At 30.7% G+C, this 20359-nt stretch overlaps 2 protein-coding genes, 1 long non-coding RNA gene and 1 other non-coding gene across 4 annotated transcripts; 3 read left to right on the top strand and 1 right to left on the bottom strand.

Moving 5' to 3' along the window:
- Positions 1 to 155: 155 nt before the first annotated feature.
- Positions 156 to 1989, top strand: LOC124819768 (uncharacterized). Its single transcript, XM_047291347.2, has 3 exons — positions 156 to 533; positions 661 to 785; positions 1679 to 1989. Exons 1-3 carry the CDS (start codon positions 233 to 235, stop codon positions 1880 to 1882), a joined length of 630 nt encoding a protein of 209 aa, XP_047147303.1. The 5' UTR covers positions 156 to 232; the 3' UTR covers positions 1883 to 1989.
- Positions 1990 to 3410: 1421 nt separating this feature from the next.
- On the top strand, positions 3411 to 4783 carry LOC148197374 (metacaspase-9-like). Its single transcript, XM_088093263.1, has 2 exons — positions 3411 to 3862; positions 4019 to 4783. Exons 1-2 carry the CDS (start codon positions 3508 to 3510, stop codon positions 4612 to 4614), a joined length of 951 nt encoding a protein of 316 aa, XP_087949389.1. The 5' UTR covers positions 3411 to 3507; the 3' UTR covers positions 4615 to 4783.
- Positions 4784 to 12584: 7801 nt separating this feature from the next.
- On the top strand, positions 12585 to 12666 carry TRNAS-GCU (transfer RNA serine (anticodon GCU)). The gene has a single exon. It is a non-coding gene; the product is annotated as a tRNA-Ser (tRNA).
- A 1721-nt stretch (positions 12667 to 14387) lies between these two features.
- On the bottom strand, positions 14388 to 15658 carry LOC148197372 (uncharacterized). Its single transcript, XR_015780099.1, has 3 exons — positions 15579 to 15658; positions 15261 to 15497; positions 14388 to 14638 (listed from the first exon to the last, which is right to left on the bottom strand). It is a non-coding gene; the product is annotated as an uncharacterized LOC148197372 (long non-coding RNA).
- Positions 15659 to 20359: the final 4701 nt, after the last annotated feature.

The raw sequence follows: 20359 nt of genomic DNA, 5'->3' as shown, positions 1-20359 counted from the left end.
AGAAAAAATATTTCATATTTTTTCAGAAATTATTATATGTTAGTTTTAAAATAGACATCGTCTTTTGTTATTATGTTTTAAATCCTATAAAGAAATAATTTTGTTTTCTTACACTATAGTATAGCAGATAAGATTTTCGACCAAATACCTTATGCAAAATACAGCACACTATAAAATTTGATCCACGAGAAAAGCAGAGATAACAAAACAGAGATAAACGAACAGCTACACAATGTCGACCCAGAGAAGAACGGGTTTCATAAACTCCCAAACGACGACGTCGCAACAGATCCGTCCCTCCGTCATCACGTGGTTCCTCCAGCGACCGCACTCCATCCCCATCCTTCTCGCCATCTTCCTCTTTCTCGCGTGGATCTCACTCCGGGTCCAGCTCGTCTACCACACTCCCCCTCACTCCTCCCACCGCGACGCGCTCGTCAACCTCGTCAGGTTCCACGCTTCCCACATCGCCAAGGACAACCGCGGCTGGCTCTTCGATCCTATCGTTCTCGCACTCGATTCCGGCCTTTCAGGTTCCAATCGTGCCTTTCTTCATGCAATTTCAATGCGTCGTCGTTTCGTGGTGTTCTCGTTGTTCTTGGTTCGTTCGGCATGGAGAGATATTTTGAGGAATTATTTATTTTTTGTTGTGTTGTGCAGGTGGAGCTGTGACGTGTTCGTCGCTTCACGTGGGAGAAATTCGGCCTGGGAAGCGAAGAGGAAATCACAGACACCACCATTGTAACGAGACTTTTCTCATTTGGGGCGCTGCAACCAGGTTTAGGGTAACAATCTGCACTTACTCATCTTCTTCGTCATCTTCATCATCCTTCACTCAATGTACTTTCACTGTACATTCTCACTTGTAATTAAAAAAAGAAACTTATTTATTTTCTTTTCATTCTTATAATTAAAAATAAATCATTTCCACCATTTTAATTTCTCTTATATGTACCATGTTTTAACTTTTATTTTCTAAATTCAGAATAACTAAAAATATTGAACTTAAAGTAAATGTTTGTGAAGTGATTTTTAAAAGAATTACTTATTTAAGAAGAAGATAGACTTTGCTTTTCTATTTACAAAAAAAAAAATGCACAGAAAATTTCTTATTTTTAACATAAATATAGAAAAAAAGTTGAAATTTATTTATCTCATTAAGGAAAAAAAAAACAAGGAAATTTATCCATAATTTGCTTATTGAAATAATTTGTAAAGTGCTTATTTTTAAAATAAGTAGATTATACCAAACATTAACAGATGTCTGCTTATTTTATTAAAAAGCACTTTTTAAAAAAAAATAGAAAGTGAGTACAAACACCATTAAATCAGCATGTATAAAGACTAAAAATATTAAAATCTATATGTAAGTACAGGAACTAAATAAGTAATTAAATATGGAAAATAATTTTTTAAAAATTTAATAAAATACAGTGATTATAATTTGTATATGATTATCTAATTTATAAAAGTTATATTAAGAGGGATTTATGAATGCAGAACAGAGTGTGAAAGTGGCACATGGTAAATTTCTTTAATTGCTAGTACACCAAAATTAAACTTTGTTTAAAATGAAAATGACTAAATGATTAAAATAATAAGTAAACAAGATTTTTGTTATGAAATATTGTTAACCATGACTCTGAATCATGAGTTGCAAAATGGTTGAATTATGCAGTTGGAGAACAGTGAGCAAGATGATGGTTATGCTGAAGTGACCATTGGGAGGGATGAAATTGCTGTAGCTACAAGTCCGGTTGACAAAGCTCATGCTTTAGTGAACATTGATTCCACTCGGAGTATCTTCTTTATAGGTTGTCAAGACAGTGTTATGAACAATAGTGCCTCAAGTACTGACTTTAATGTTTGGAAAGATCTTTGAAGATTTTTTATTTTCATTTTTTTATTCTGAATCTGAAATGTATCTGAGCCAGCATGATGAAATTTTAACCTATCACTTGTCTATATGTATATAGAACTTAGTTGCAAGTTCGGCTGATGATGAATGTGAGGATTTTGCAAGGAAAAAAGATAGATCCAAGGGAAATAATGTTACGTTATAACCTTAGGCACAGTAAATAGGGGCTTGTTCCAAACATTCTAATCATGGACTTGTTTTAAAAAAGAATTAAAAAATAATAACTCTTTCAAATGAATTTTAAACATAGGATTTGTTTCGTCCAAATCAAACTAATTCTGTATTGTAATGTTTCAGCCACAAAGAATGATACCTTAGAATGTTTAATTTGGATGGGAAACTCGTGTCATGTCCATAACTTTTTTGTCCTTCTACCTCACATTTTTGTGCCCGTGGGAGAAATGTGTACACTATATGAGGTTTACTTGCACGCAAGGGCTATATGATGAACACAACGATGATAAGATTAATTAACTTATTTTAAACAAAAATATGTTTATAAAGCTTAGCTTACCTTGCAGGTAATCTGAGAATGGCCATGTGATAGCTTAGCTTAACTTTTTAGTTCGGAGATTTAACTAAAAATAACAAAAGTTCGTCTATTAGATCTTTTATTAAAAATAATAATAATAATAATAATAATAATAAGTTGTTTTGAAATTCTCGAAAGGCACGAATCCCTTCGTCTATAAATGATTGGTGCAAACTAATAAAATTTGAAAATTTTGAAAGTTCTCAATAATTAGAGACTCTATGTAGAGAATCTGCTTACACTTATCAACCTGCTGTAAAATGATCAAATAAGTTACAGGCAAACGAACCTGGCCTTAGCTGATTGTATACGTGTCTTTGGATGATCAATCACACGAGATATCATTTTCAAGTGTTAGATTCGATTCATATACGTGAAGGGACTAACTGGTATTGTTGTTGCTTAGACTTGGATCAAACTTTCAAGATTCCAGAGACAGTCAAAAGTCTAAGTTAAATATTCTTCTCTGCTTAATAAAAGTTACTTCAAAGTCAAATAGGAAACACGTTCTTTCTTTCTTGTTACTTAAAAACTAACCAGAAAGGGCAAAAAAGAAGGTGATTTCACCAAATTCATGTCACTATTCATTCACCCTTTTCATAGTCTTTAAGAAAAATCCCTTTTAAACTGCTTTGGAAATTTCCTTATCCAAGTACTCAAAGAGGTAACAACTTCAGATTCACCAATTGGCATCTTTAAATTGAACTTGTTATATAAATTAGTGATTCCTGCAGCTAACAACTTTTCCCGCTGCAACATAAATTACTCTAATTATTGTTTCCCAAATAACATTCCAAAGTTGCAATTGTTAGTTGAGCGAAGTTCTTCACACACAGCATGTTTTTGTCCAAAACAGAAGTTCCCTGGCTTGTAAGCCAACACAAGCGTCTCATAATGTTGCTTGTGGCAAATCCAAAGGGGTAGCCAAATGCAATGCTCCCCGGAGAACTATATAAATGGAGGAAACTAAACGAGCAATAATCACACACAGAAACCAATCTTTCTGACAAACTTTGTTTTATTCACTGTCTTCACATCTTTGAAGTGAAACCAAAAAATGGAGGCGCAGAAGAAGAGGGTGGCAGTTTTGGTGGGTTGCAACTACCCCAACACCGCAAATGAGCTGCATGGTTGCATAAACGATGTGTTGGCCATAAAGGAGACTCTGGTGAAGCGATTTGGGTTTGATGACAGTAACATTGAGGTGCTCACTGATGCACCAAACTCTTGTAAATTGCCCACCGGTGCTAACATCAAGCAGGCACTGGCTAAGATGGTTGATGGAGCTAAAGAAGGGGATGTGCTATATTTTCATTACAGTGGACATGGAACCAGAATCCCTTCCAAGAAACATGGCCACACCGTCCACCATGAGGAGGCTATTGTGCCTTGTGACTTCAATCTCATCACTGGTTTGTATAGTTACCTTGAAATATTCACTTCTCACTTCACTTCACATCACATCATTCATCTTTAAATTTGCACAATAACTCCAACACCTTAACCATGCTCAGGTAAAGTAGTTGTGTGAAAAATAAGCTATGAAAAAATCATTACTCATTTTTCAGATTTGGACTTCCGGCAACTAGTAAACAGGCTAGCAAAGGGTGCAAGCTTGACAATCCTCTCAGACTCGTGCCACAGTGGAGGACTCATCGACAAAGAGAAAGAGCAAATAGGTCCATCTTCATCGGTTCAGAATGGTTCCACATCGAAAACCAGTTACACCCTTACCCACAAGACAATCCCTTATGATTTCATACAGCAACACCTATCTTCCCTAACAAAAGCCACCGCCACGGACATCGGCACCCATATGCTAGAACTCTTCGGCTCCAACGCAAGTTTGAGGTTCCAAACGGCGTCGCATGCTCTGTTGGAGGCGCTAGGACCCGACGAGGGGATCCTGCTGAGCGGGTGCCAGGCGGACGAGACGTCGGCGGACATGAACCCTGGCGTCGCCGGGAAAGCCTACGGGGCATTCAGCAACGCGGTGGAGATGGTGGTGAGGGAGAAGGAGGGTGGGTTGAGCAACAGAGAGGTGGTGGTGAGGGCGAGGAAGGTGCTGCAAGGTCAGGGGTTTAATCAGCATCCTTGCCTCTATTGCAGTGATGAGAACGCTGATGCTACCTTCCTGGGACATCCTCAGAAAACAGAACACTGATATGTGAGATTTGAAATGTGTTTGTGTGAGGTTAATTTCATAATGTTCTGTTGTTGTATGAATGTTATCATTTACATTTTCTCTTTGGTTAGGTCTATCACAATAATATCAATTATACCAATAAAGTTCATGTATCGTTTTTCATATAAATTAAAGTTGTTTAGTAAAATTAATTATTTACTGATTTAGGTTAAACAATTTAAAATAATAAAAGGAATATTTTTTTAGTAAGATAAGTTATAAATTATAAAAAACAATTAAATGATGAAATTAACAAATGGAACAGGAACTTCATCAAGGTTAGATTTCTTTCATGTTTCGATTTAATGTGAAAAAACCAAACAATATATTCCTGATTTTTATTCTAGAATTCATGTCATTGTTTAACAAGTTTTAATATTTTAAAGGCAAATCTAAACCTATTAATAAAAATTTTAATATCTTAAATTTTTTTATATTAATTGTCTGCATTTATGTTAAAGACGCAGAATCACTTCATCTTAATTTAGATTCTGAGGTCCATAATAGAACACGAAAATAATGATAAAAATATATATATTGAATAAAAAATCATAAAGAATTAAGATTCATTACATCTTCAACCTGTGGAATTAGTGTATACTTTATCTTTATCTTTTTCTAGATCAAGTTTTCTCTCCTCGAAAAGGAAGATTTATTTTTCAAAAAGGGTTTTTTTTAACTATGTGTAGTCTTTTCTTTGATAACTTAATAATAAATAACTAATTTTGTTAATATATTTTTTAATATTCAATGATTTTTATTTATTTGCAAAATTATAAAGCAAATATTTATATTTTTCAAATTATTAAATAAAACCTTAATTATCCAAATAAAATAAAATATTTATCTTTTCTAAAATTATTTGATAAATCCTTAATTATTTAAAAAGATAATAACAAAAATACAAATAAAAGATAAAAATAAACATAAAAAATATGATAATATCAATTATCAAAATACTCGAAACTTTAAACTTTTTCATATTTTATGAAAGATAAAACTAAAGACTCATGTAAACTTGTCGTACTAATACATAAGCAAATGACTTTTTCAATTAATCTTAATCATGCAACAGAAGATAATTTTACTTGTATCTTCAAAACTCAAGATAAAATGACACGACTCTATTTATTCACTTCAATCCTAAAAACAATATAAGATATAATAATCATACTATTGAATTAAAAAAATAGCTCACAAAGAATGAGTATTCCGTTTTAACAAGTGTTTATTAATGATCACTCATAATCAACATATTACAAAACCACTTCATCAACTTTTGCATATCATCTAATTTACACAATTCATACAAGGGGTAGATCAAAATGTCTTTCATAGGTTGTAATGAGGTTTCACTAGAAGAAATATGATTTTTCAAGAATTCAAAAGCACCATTAAGACTAAGTGAACAACCAAATGTAAATAATTGATGGTAACCTGATATTCTCTACAAAATAATTTTCCCAAAAATTTTCATATCTTTCTTATAACATGATGTCAATACCAAATTTCGTCCGGATTGGTTTTTGGCTTTATCGTATTCTATTGTCTTATGTTTTATTATTTACTCAGTTTGATTTATATTTTTATTTTTCATTTCTTTTCTTTTTCTTATTCTTATTTCCTTTTTTAGTATTCCATTTTTATTTTATTTTACTTTTCCTTTCATAATTTCCACTTTTAAACTTTATTTTTACTTCTTATTTTTATTGTTAAGTTTTGTTCTAATATAATTACTATAAAAAATAAATAAATAAATAAATAAAATAAAGAGATTTGGAATGTTCTATTTTGTCTTTAGTAAAAACAAAAAAAAAACTTTTGTCGGGAGAAAGGACGACGCATAGGGAGAGTTAGTGGGCACAGACGCGATTTGGATTGGGAGAGGAAAACGGTTACGAGGAATCTCGAAAAAGGTAGAAGAAGGGAATTTTGAGGGAGAGAGGGGGGACCGAAAGAAAAGACTGGAGAGCCTTCAGGAAAATCATCATCGATTCCTGGTGAGAGCTTCCACGATTCACCAAGAAAAAAAGAAAGACGCCAGCCACAAGGGGAGAGATCATCGGAGACGAAGCGGACAAAGGCAAGCAGAGCTACAAGAGGTAAGCACACCTTACTCACTCGTGTGGACATAGTCATGTAAGTTTGCTGCATTATGTTTCATTTTTATGCTTGAAGTTGCCTTGCTTGAGTATGTATCGTAGTAAGAGTCTTACCCTTTCTCCATTCTACATTCTTACCGAAAATCTTCATCACCTTTCCCTAAGAACCCCTACACATTGGAGCTCTGAAAATCCCTTTGGTGTCAATCCGCTTCAAAACACTTGAGCATCACGAGTTCTCCTAATTTCAACATTCTTTAATGCCTCTGTTCACCCTCCAACCAACAACATTCCCCATCTCGCCAACCCATACACCATTATCAAACAATCAACTATCCCCCTCACGCTCATATGCACACAACACACTCATCGTTTCCAATCCCAATAGACGAGATACGGAACACAAATCAATCAACATTAAACCAATCAATAAACGATAAAACAATGAGAAGAAAAGAGGGAAGAATGCGTCGGTCCGGTGGTGATGCTGGAGACGAAGGAACCCTTGAAAGAGAAGTAGGAGAGCTCATCGCAGCAGCCCCGGTGGCTCGCGGCTGCCAGCTGGATGGAGGCTGGGACGCGGTGGCTGGTTTAGTAGCGTGGTGGCTGGATTTGATGAAGCAGTGGCACGGTTGAGCTGGCGACGGCTTGACGACGACTCGCGGTGGCCGGTCTGGCGGAAGGCGAGTGCGTTCTCTTCTCACGCGCGATGAAGGGTGAAAAAGAGATCTGAGGCTATGGTTAGCGGCAGTCCGAGTGTCACTTGGCGTCGCCAGCGAAGCTTCGGACCGGGTAGAGGGTCCTCCCGCGGTGGTTGTTTGGGTGGCGGCTGGGACGTGGTCGGAGGTGGGCACCTCTGGTTTTCTTGTGCAGAGAGAAAGAGACCTTGGGTCTCATTTGAGTGGTTGGCGCAGAGAATGGGGGAACCCCTAAGGGTTCCCTGAGCTACTGAAGAATGAAAAGGCCTTGGGCCTGTTGCTGACCCAGCCCCCTTTGCGTAACCCCCTGTCTTCACCCGCGCACCCCCTACACCGCGGGCCAGTGCTGGGCCAAGCCTAAGAATAATTGAAAATCTTTTCTCTTTCCTTTATAAAAAAAATACCAAAACATATTTTAAAGGTTAAGCACATGTGTGATCGCTCGCATCGTCCTTGTGCTAAAAACATTTCCTCTTTCTTTTTATAAAAAAATACAAAAAAAATATTTTAAAGGTTAAGCACGTGTGTGATCGCTCGCATCGTCCTTGTGTTAAACACCTTTTCTCTTTCTTTTATAAAAAAATACCAAAAAATATTTTAAAGGTTAAGCACATGTGTGATCGCTCGCATCGTCCTTGTGCTAAAAACCTTTCCTCTTTCTTTTTATAAAAAATACAAAAAAAATATTTTAAAGGTTAAGCGCATGTGTGATCGCTCGTATCGTCCTTGTGCTAAACACCTTTTCTCTTTCTTTTATAAAAATACCAAAAATATAAAATATTCAAAAACTAAAAACATCCACATTTTCAAACAACAAACAATCTCTCGGCCAGAACTACGTGATCCTTGATTCTTCATCAAGAGTGGAGATACGTAGGAGCAAGGCTAGTCCTTGTCAGGTTCACTTCCCAAAAATCCAAAATCATTTCCAAACAAAATTCTCAAACAATTTCCTAAACAAAATTTCTCAAATAGATTCAAAAGAACTACGTAACCCTGATTTCTCATTTTGAATGAGAATACGTAGGAGCAAGGTCAATCCTTGTCGGGCCCAAAAAACTAAAATATATATTTTGTTTCTTTAAGAGTTTTATTTTAGGGGATAGTTAAACATTTTGTAAACCACATCATTTGCGCGCATCTAATTAAAGGTACTGCCTTCGGGCAGGCGTTGTAGGGTGCTGATACCTTCCCTACGCGTAACCGACTCCTGAACCCGGAATCTGGTTTTCGTGGACCGTGTCTTATCATTTTATGGTTTTTTCGTAGTTTTCCAAAATAAACTATGGTGGCGACTCCAAAAATCTCTTTTTAAAACCCTTTTTTTTATCGTTGTCCTGTCGCGATTTGTTGTCTTTTTCTCTTTTTTTTCATATATATTTTTTCTTAGGGTTGGGTAATGATACCCTACCCTAAGTTTATTCAACCAAATGATCTCATACTTTTATTTTACTCAACATTAACTTGTTCTCCTTGTTAAGGTGTGGGACAAGATATTTTCTCTCTCTAAAGGCTAAGGGTAAAAGAATGGAACAATTATGCTAAAAAAGGTTAACAACATATGATTAACATATTGGTTAGTTAGCCAGAAAGCTTTAAACACATTATTCAAAACAATTTTCTTTATCTTTTTTAACCATTTAGGTGATTGTATTAATAAGAATCAGGTAAAAAGTAATTTTATGGAAATAATTTGCTTCCCTTGTAACTCTTTACACACAAGTTCACAATACTCAAATATTAAACAATATGGCATACTCTCACAATAAACAAAGATTCATTTAATGCAAACACACTAAATATTCTCTCAATCAATAGTTATCTCAATTATATGCCCAATAGTTACCTCAATTATATGCACAATTGTGAGACAAGAAAATCAATCCTGGAGAGTATCTAACATAGAATTAAAAGTCACGATTAGAATAAGTTTAAGTTTAAGATTAAGTAAATGTAGACACATATTAAAAATTTGACAATTCTTTAATACAAAAATAAAAGAGAAATAGAAAAATAAAATCATTCAAATATAAATAAAGAAAAAAAAAACTTCTATTCTTAAAAAAAGAGATGCAAAATTTTGTTAGGCGAGCTTAGGATGCCCAACGAGTTTAGGTCGCCTAGCAAGTTGTGAAACAATGACATTTGGTCACTAGGCGAGCAACACTAGCCTAGCGGTTGATGTGAAAATTTTTAAAAATAAATAAATACCTTAGAAAATTTAAAAAACTTAGAAAATATATGGTTGTCTCCCAACAAGCGCTTGTTTAACGTCTTTTAACTTGACGCCTAGTATTCATGGTTCGTGATCAATCTTTTTAGGGTGCTTCTTCTCTTCATCATGCCTATAAGGCTCAAATTTTTCACAAGTCACCATTATAGTCCTTTTTGGGTAAAGATCTTCAATTTCAACACTCCTATAAGCTTTGACTTCTTTAACAATCCATTTCTTTGACCATTTTGATCTCCATCTTCTAGGATTTAGTTTTAAAACTCCATGATGATCATGTCTATAATGCAAAATAAGGAAACACTAGAAAGGACAAGTTAAACAATTTGTTTTAATTATAAATAAAATTTAACTAAACATGTAAATAATAAAAATAAAAGCAATACAAACTATTTAAACCTAAATTGGTAAATAAAATGCAATTTATTAAATAAAACGTCAATATTGGATAACAACACCAAAAACTTATTACAATATTGACAAGTGTATTAAATTGTACAAATAATAAAGTGGATAAGTCCAAATATCATTTTTAAGTTGAGACTCGTGTTGTTCAGTAAAATTGTGATTATTTATTGATTTAGGTTAAACAATTTAAAATAATAAAAGGAATAAATTTTTCATAAGATAAATTTTAAATTATTGAAAGCAATTAAATGATAAAACTAATAAATACAATTGAGACTTCTCTAAAGTTGGATTTCATGTTCCAATTCAATGTGAAAACAACAAACTTCATAATTTTTAATCTAGCATTTACACCACTTCTAATAAGTCCTAATGTCTTATAGACAAGTATAAACTTATTAATAAAAATCTTAATGTCTTAGATTTTTTTTATTAAGAGTTCACATTAAGCATTAAGTTCAAATGTTAAGAATGACCAATGATGAACTCTATGTCTAAATCCACAATCAATTAGTTTTTCTATCCTAGTATAGGTTCTAATATTGCATCTAATAATCAAATACCCATAAATATGCAATCAATCAATTCATGTAGTTAAGATGGAGAATAGAACACAAGAGTAATGAAAAAGAAACATACCGAATAACAGAAATTACAAAGAGTTAAGATACATTACATCCAACATCCCCGTGAATAAGGAAGTTAGTTAATCTCATAGGTTCTAAACACTAGAAAAGAATAATGATGAATGTCTCTAGCTTGTAGATTGAGCCTTTGCTTTCTCTCCTTTTAGATCAGGTTCCATGTCTCCCCAAAAAGGATTTTTTTTCTAACTCTATGGAGCCTTTTATTTAAAGACTTTCATAATTGGCCTGAGTCTGAAATTTGTACTTAAATTTATACTTGAAATAACCAACTCAGTATATTTTTTAATTTTGAATGATTTCTATTTATTTGCAAAATTATAAACCAAATACCTATATTTTTAAATTATTAAATAAAACCTTAATTATCTATAAACAAAAGATAAAATACTTATCTTTCTAAAATTATTTAATAAAACTTTAATTATTTAAAAATTTAATAACAAAAATATCAATAAAATATGAAAATAAACATGATAATGTCAATTATCATGACCAAAAGCACAATTGTCTTTTATAAATTAAGCTTTTTATAAATTAAGCAGGGCTGTCGAGAGAAGTTTCTCCTATCTCATACTTTCACTGCTTAAGTAACAAGTGGTTACTTAAGCATTGAGGAGGAAATGTGGATGACATTTTTTAGAACTTGTTGAATTTGCAGCAAAGTCTACTTTCTCAAGCAATAATGTGATGGTTGAGTGATATGGAAGGATTGTAGTTGTTCAAGCAATGAATGAGTGGTTAAGTAAGAGATGATCAGACCAATTCTTTCTCCTCTAAAGATGGTCACTTAGGTAACGGAAGGACAATTGAATGAAATAAACCGCCTTAATTCTCTCTCATCCAAAGTTATTGAAGAACATAACGTCACTCAAGCAAGAAAGTCTTCCTTTATATGAGAGAATAACGTCAATAAACAAAGATGAAGCTCAAATGACATACATATGTTGATGTTGTATTTAACCAGAGATGCATATGTGATTCGATATATACATACATACACACACATGATTAGATGTATATTAAAATAATGGTTTATGTATATTGTGTGTGGATATGTTTATGATATTGTGGCCTAATATGATTATGAATGTTGATAATTATTGGCTGGTGAAAATAATATATTTTGAAAAGTTTCACATCACCTAGGATAAGTTATGGAGTGAGTGCGGTAACTATATAATGAACTTTAAGTCCATGTTTTTTTCCACAATCAAAGACACTTTAAACTTGTATTTGACTTTTCTTATACTTTTATTGTAGAGTGTTGTGAGGTTTGAGTTAAATTCTTGCTTTGTATAGTGTTAGTATACTTAGGATCAAAGGATATGAAAAAGTGGTCACAAATTTTCAGATAATGTTATTCTCTAGTTAAGTAGACAACTTCAATTAAAAGAAAAAAGTCATACATTATATAACTTCATTCTTACTCTAAAGTCTAATCAACAAGAATGACTTTATCTATTAAAGTTGACAATTTTCATCTGATTATGCCCTATTTTGTAATATTAAAAACTTCTACTCCTTTAAATAAATATACAAGTAAATTAACCCTATTTAAATTAAACTAACCATAAAATGACCATCAGCAAAAGGGTGACGATGGAGGCCGGGACAATTGGAGCTTTTAACCACTTTGGTGGAAAGTAGGAGGGTGCAGAAAGAAATGACTAGCATAAACCAACCCCATATTTTTGCCGGCCAATAATATTTTGTATACAAGAAAAGAGTTGACCCCACTACGAAAGCATCAAGATAAACACTCTGTATTAATTCTCTGCTTATTTTCTTTACTAATTATAATGTCGTTGAAGTTAGAACAGATAAAATATTGTTACAATCTAACAATATTAAAATATAACATAACGTCGCTTTGGCCGAGTGGTTAAGGCGTGTGCCTGCTAAGTACATGGGGTTTCCCCGCGAGAGTTCGAATCTCTCAGGCGACGTGTTTCATTTTTATTTGTTATTTTGATTTATTAACTTTATTATAAATATGCTTAATGAGGTTTTTTAAATTAATATCTAATTCTTTAGCATTTATTTGCTTTTATATTATTTATGTTAAATATACTCAAACAAAATTCTTAATTTAATGATGATATAAATGTATTTTTTGAAGCATGTACATCCTTTGGTAGATTAATAAATTTAAGTACATACATTTGTTATGCTCACTAAATGAATTCATTCTTTTATCTATAAATCTTAAATACATATAGTAGGAATTTAAATAACTTTCACCCTCGTCACACTAAATAAGTGTAATATAAAGTAATTGTTTAAGATTTTGTTACTTTTAGGTTCTAACATAGAAACTACTCTTATTATTTATTCTATTTACAATTAGATAAGTTTCATATTTAATATCAAATTTTTATAAAATTGAATTAAAATTCGATTATTTAATTATAAAATGTAATATACCTTTAAAATCAAACTCTAACTTATCCATGATGTTATTTCAATATACAAAATTTTATCTTTTATCGTGAGATGTAAAATTACAGACATAAAACAGTTTATCAGTGCGTATATCAATATCAATATATATATATATATATATATATATATATATATATATATATATATATATATATATATATATATATATATATATATATATATACATATATATATATATATATATCGTAAATATGTTTTCCTATTGATTCAAAGCAAAAGTATTATACATAGTATATATTTTGTACTTACATTTTCTCTAGATATTGTTTCAAGAAGACTTAATAAAAAAATTTATATTTTTTTCTTAATTTTTCCTATTTTCGCAGCAATTATGCAAAATTTTCCATCTTAATTCTTAATTTTAATTTAATATATTTCATGTCAATAGTTATATATATATATATATATATATATATATATATATATATATATATATTCATATTAGTTAAATAGAATTTTAATTTAAATATGAAGAAAATAACAACTCAGATCAAAAGAATATCTTGGATTATTAATATAAGTAAAATTTGAAAAAAGAAATCAAACACTACCATGTATTAGTTATAGAGTAATGGTATTACATGTATTTGAATTTGACATTTGAATGATACGTCCATGTGATATTGTAGGTCTTATGGTTTATGTATAGTGAGTGGATTTTATTAAGAGTAACAGCGGAAGAGGAAAGTTGAAAAGATTATCTCGGATAGAAGTCTTTGAATCTTTGAATGTGGGTAGTTTGTGATAGAAGTCTTTCGAATGACTCATGTAATTAATGAAACTCTAGCGTTAAAATCTCATCAATTTTTCCACCTTTTCCTTCAAAGTAAAGATTGGAAAGATTATATTGAAAATACTCACATTGTTGGCATTACAAGAATACAGGGAAGGATAGAAGACGAAGTTATTGAAACTTTATTTCATCTTCAATTACTCAACAATCAACATTGTTTCATTTAATAAGTAAGTTATTAAAGTTTTCACTAGTAAAAAACAGTATAATGTCGATGGTTTTTGGCCTATGACGTCAAATTTGAAGCCGACATCATATCAGAAGATGTTAAATTGAAGTCAGATTTAAAAAATTTGAGGTTAATTGACGTCGGACATAGAACAATCCGACTTCGAACATGGAACAAATTGACATCCATTGTAAGAACAATCGACATCAATTTATGAGTTTTTTTGTCAATATTTTTTTCCATTGAAACTATGAAAAATGAATATACAACACAAGAACCACAAAAATTTCTAGAATTTTAGAAATAGTAACAACCAATGAAAAGTGCAACAACAAATGAAAATGCAACAACCAATATACATAAAAAATAAAAAATGAAAAATGAAACTAACCATGAAGGTAAGGTAGTAGACAGGTGTCGCTGTGAGGGTGAGGAGAAGACAACCACCGCCGAAGAGGGAAAAAAGAGAACTCAACGACACTCCAAATGATGTCTATGCACGAAAATAATTGGTTAAAATGAAAGGAAATCATACATAAAGTCATCAATCAACGAACATTTGTGTTAAGTGGAAGAAACATTACCCACTACAACTCAATCTCTTTTCTTGTTTCACATAAGACATTCTTCCTTTTTTAACATAATATTCTTAACATTTTTCATATTAGTCTTCATTTTTTTTCTTTCACTATTACTTTTATTAACTGCACATTAATCCATGTTGTTTGAAGATATCAAATTAATGTAACATTCAAATGTCATGTAAAATTATTATTTTCCTTGCTCTGGAAATTTAAATGATAAGAAATATAGTTTTAAAAGGTCAAAGTCTTGAATAAAAACCAATTTATATTAATATAATAGAACAGCGCCTTTACGCCCCCACAAAATTATACATTATAGCTTAAATAAAATATTTTTCAATATGATACATTAAATTTAAAGAAAAATCATAGTTAAAATAAATGAAATAAATGTTCGCTTAATTTTTAAAAAATGAGATAAAAAATAAATATGAAGTAGTTTTGACAGTTTAACGGTTGTTTATTAAAGAATAAAATACACATAACCCCAAATCACAAGAATCGGAAAAAGAAAAAGAACACGATTCGAACCGTATCTAGCGAAGCCCGTCCCCGTGAGGCGAAGACGTCACCGCCGTGGCACCCACCGCGTGACGCTGAGGATGGAGGTTGCACCTGGCCGCCGAAACTTGTGTTTCCTCTCTACCAAAACCGAACACAAACCTCCTCCTTTGCCATGCTCCTTGCGCGAGAATTCCACACCTTGTGAAGAACAACATTCGAGACGCAAAGGCTTCAAGACATGAAGATAAGCCTTTGAGACGCGAACTGAAATCCAAGAAACGTAGATAAACAACGCGGGAAAGAAGTATGATTGGGAAAAATGAGTTCAAAAACTGAGAGACATACGTAAAGAAAGGCTCAAGAAAAGAGAGAAAAAGGACTGAGAAAATATTCATAAAAAAGATAAGAGAGTTGCTCCCTCCACCACCACCAACTGCTCCCTACACCTTCCCATACCTTATTTACCCTTCTATAAAACGGCTGTCAACATCCGTTTCACCTTCAACGGACTTTGACATCCGTAACATCCATTTACATATTTTATATTTTAGTTTATTATTTTTATTTAAAAAAAAAAACTTCAACGGATGTGGCCACATCCGTTAATGGATGTGTCACATCCGTTTAATAGATTTTTAAAAATTTTTTTATTTATTATTTAAATAATAATATATAAATTAAAATAATAATAATTATTTTATTAAATAAAATAAAATTAATTTATAAATAATTAAATAATAATTTTTAAAAAATTAAATAATATTTATATATTAATTTAAAATATAAAAAATTAAAAAACTAAAAACTAAAATACAAAAAAAGTGGCACATCCGTTTTAATATATTTATAAAAAAATTTAATTATTATTTAAATAATAATACATAAATTAAAATTAATAATAATTATTTTATTAAAAAATAAAATTAATTTATAAATAATTAAGTAAAAATTTTAAAATAATTAAATTATATTTACATATTAATTTAAACAAAAAATAAAAAAACTAAACTAAGAAGAAAAAAAGCAACGGATGTCGCCACATCCGTTTTAATATATGTATAATAAATTTTTTAATTATTATTTAAATAATAATACATAAATTAAAATTAATAATAATTATTTTATTAAATAAAATAAAATTAATTTATAAATAATTAAGTAATAATTTTAAAATAATTAAATAATATTTATATATTAATTTAAAACAAAAAATTAAAAAAACTAAAAACTAAAAACAAAAAAGGCAACGGATGTCGCCACGGATGTGGCACGTTTGTGGAAGAATTTTTTTTTCAACGGATGTTGACATCCGTTAAAGAAAAGAGGTGGGGATATAAGATATTTTAAAATATAAAAGATAATTTGGAATTTTAAAAAAATGTGATGGTACAAGAAACAAAGTGGGATTGTGTAGGGAGTAACCCTCAAAAGATAAATTAAATATTATGGACGGTTTTTGTATAGCCGACGAAAAGTTTTAAAAAATAAAAAATAAAAAACATAACTGCGGTCTTTAATAAAAACTTCCGAAAACTTCCGAAAAATAACCTTCCCCAAAATATATTATTTTTGTAGTATAAGATAACATGTGTGTATTAAATAAAAATATCCTCATTATTACGTATAATTATTATATATAATTATAGATTACTGGAATATGGCCCACGTTTAAGAGAGAAGACCAGTTGTAGCACAAGCAACATAAAAAGCAAATGAATTAAATGTGTGTGTTGACATGTAACCACAAGTCATAAATTTAGTTACATATATCGATGACTCTGTGGATTAAAGTAAAAATTAAATGTATATTCTTAACAACCCCAAAAGATCATAGGATTGGACAAATGAGAGTAGTAGATGGCTTATGAAAAGGGCAATTAAATTATTAACATAAAGATGATATCTCCAAATATGGCATACCATCCAAACTCACCTTAAACACAAACATTTGGTAAGTGTTACACTCTATGTATACATTAAAAGAATATTATTCCAAAAAATATAAATATATACTATATGACAAATTTCAAATATTATAAAAAAAACTACTAACTTCCTACAACTATTTATATCTAGAAAATTATGTAATCACATAGAATAATATGATCATAATAATAAAAAATAAATAATGAACTAATATTTTAATTAAATATATAATACAATCAATATATAAACGAAATTTAATAATTAATTTAATTTTAAGATGATATTAGGATATTTTTAAAGATAGACATATCAAATTTATTTTGAATATGTGTGCTTCCAATAAGTTTAATGTTAAAAGTTGTAGAAGTGATGATTATTATGAAAGTTGGTGTGAAAATTATTGTATTGTATATGGTTGAGTATCTCTCGATCATATCAATATTGATTTCATCTTAGAACGATGTAGTACAAATTATAAGTGAATATTGTAAATGTTATCAGAATATGATTAAATACTTGCTCATAAAAGGTAAATGGACCATAGGCCAAAGTCTAGGCTCATACAGGTAAGGGACCATAAAATTAATAATTATATTATAAATAGCACAATCATTGATGTATTTACGTTCTCATTAATTACATGTTTAATACTTTGCTGACATAAGCATAAGAGTGTTTTCTATAGACACAATCTTCATTCATCTTATGAAGGACAAGTATTTAGTAGGAAGACAAACACTTTGAAATAAAAAGTTAGATGTTCGTGGAGTTGTTGAAGTCCTTACAGGATACGTCTTCAACTCTGTAAAAACAACTATCAACTTTTATATATATATATATATATATATATATATATATATATATATATATATATATATATATATATATAGTCATGTAAACTCTTAAATCATACCCAATGTTTACATACAAATATTTCACCCAGTATCAAAGTGTGAGGCCTTCCCTCCATTGATAGCAAAGACTCTACCAACTCTCTCTAGGTTTGGTCTCCTAACCAAGAATGTTGAATCTTATCACTATGAACAATAACATTTGTCTTATGGACAATCTTTAGGTAGATGTATTAACTTCTAACAGTTGAAACAAGTTCTAACATCAGGTGTGGGAGAGAACATTAACGGGTTTAGTGTGCAAATATATGGAACATCTCAAATATGTTTTTTACTACTGATGGGAAAAGAAACAATAATATTTTTATGCAATGATATTTCGTATAAAATTTTTAGTTGGTTATGCAAAACAAACTTTCTATTTGTTGACATTGAATAAAAATAGTTGAGATTAGTGTGTTGATATTCTATTGCATGTGAAAGTTGCAACATGACTTGGTAACCATTTATCTAATAGAGTATAATGTCACATCACTTGTGCTTTGTATTAACTTTTTGTTTTGAACATGTTTTTCTTGTATTGATGATACTATTTTGAGCAAACATCAGTAGAAAGTTAGTATGCTATATTAGAGTTTTCAAGAAAATGTGTAGATCAACATCATGACAATTCTTTAAAATAATTTAATAAATTTAAATTGAGGTTGTGTTACTTGTTATATATATATATATATATATATATATATATATATATATATTGACTCGTGTCTTCTCTTATTATGAGCTTTAAGTAAGTGTTGTCTAGTACTTGTTAGGATAAGAATATCAATTAACATAACCCTAGTATATAAGCTTCATAAAGATACAATTTTAAGACTTTTTTAATAAAAAATATTTATAACAAATATATTAGTTTACAAATTGTTTTATTCTAAGACTCAGTTATTATGGTATAAATTATTGAAACAATTGTTGAATTACTTCTTATCATGACTAGATCATCTAGTCTTAACATATATAACTAAAGTATTTCAAAAACTACATTAGTTTATACACATTTGTGTTTTTACGTAACACAATCTGAGTTTATTTAGAATCACCACTTGGACTAGTGTCGTCTATTCATGTACACGTATAATTATATGTGTGTGTATGAATGTATAGATATGACATTATTCAAACAAGTTCATCAAATTTATTTAATCCATTTCAAAGCATTGATAAAAACTTTCAAAGATAGTAAATAGTTGTCTTTTAAAATATTGGGTTAAATATGTTTTTAGTCCCTAAACTATCAAGCGATTTTGTTTTTAATCACTCTTTCAAACTAAGGTACTTTTTAGTCTTTCTCCTTTAGGAAAACATAATTTTTCGTCCTCAAAAACCAACAACCTTAAAAAGGAGCTGAGTTGGCTAACGGTGGAGTGTCACGTCATCTTTTTTCTCAAACTGAGTCAATCTGACCCTCACCGTTAGGTCACCATCACCATTCAGTCACCATCACCGTTCGGTCACCATCATCATTCAATCATCATAACCATTCGGCCACCACCAATATCGTTCGGTCACCACCAATACCATTTGGTCATTTAGTCATCATAACCATTCGACCATTACCAATATCATTCGGTCATTAACAATACCGTTCTGTCACCACCAATATCGTTCGGCCATTAACAATATTGTTTGGCATTACCATACGATAAGAGACATATTGACTCAGTATCAGAAAAAAACATGACGTGACACTCCACCGTTAGCCAGCTCAGCTTCTTTTTAACGTCGTTGGTTTTTTAGAACGAAAAATTATGGTTTCCTAAAGGTGAAAGACCAAAAAGTACTTTACTTTGAAAGAGGGACTAAAACAAAATCGCTTGATAGTTTAGGAACTAAAAACATATTTAACCCTAAAATATTTGTATCAAACATGTCTCACTAAATATTAGCACCTAAACTAATTTAAACACTTTTAGTTTACGCACAATCTTAACTCAATAAATTAAGATAATTTCATTACCCAAATAACTGTACAACCAATAATACACAATTGGAATAATTCTTCCTCCAACTTTTCACCATCTAATGTCTTATTTCATGCAATTTAGATCGTTAGTTAAACAAAAATATATATTTTCATTAAGAAATTCGTGTGTTTAATACTATAATGCACAAACTAGTTCCCCATACAAGTATTTGACATAAATCACGCAATCCAACATAACATGCTCAATCACACTAAATTTCATACAATTACTTAAATGTAAGCCAAAAAATCTCAAATAGTATATATCATCGAACAATTACACATATATATATACATCAATAAATTAAACAAATAGACATACTAGC

This window comes from Vigna umbellata, chromosome 6 (assembly GCF_029865625.1).
Source record: "Vigna umbellata cultivar VRB3 chromosome 6, Vumbellata_1.0, whole genome shotgun sequence".
NCBI lineage: Eukaryota > Viridiplantae > Streptophyta > Magnoliopsida > Fabales > Fabaceae > Vigna > Vigna umbellata.
The sequence above is the reverse complement of the archived record's forward strand: the minus strand, read 5'-3'. Positions and strand labels throughout refer to the sequence as shown.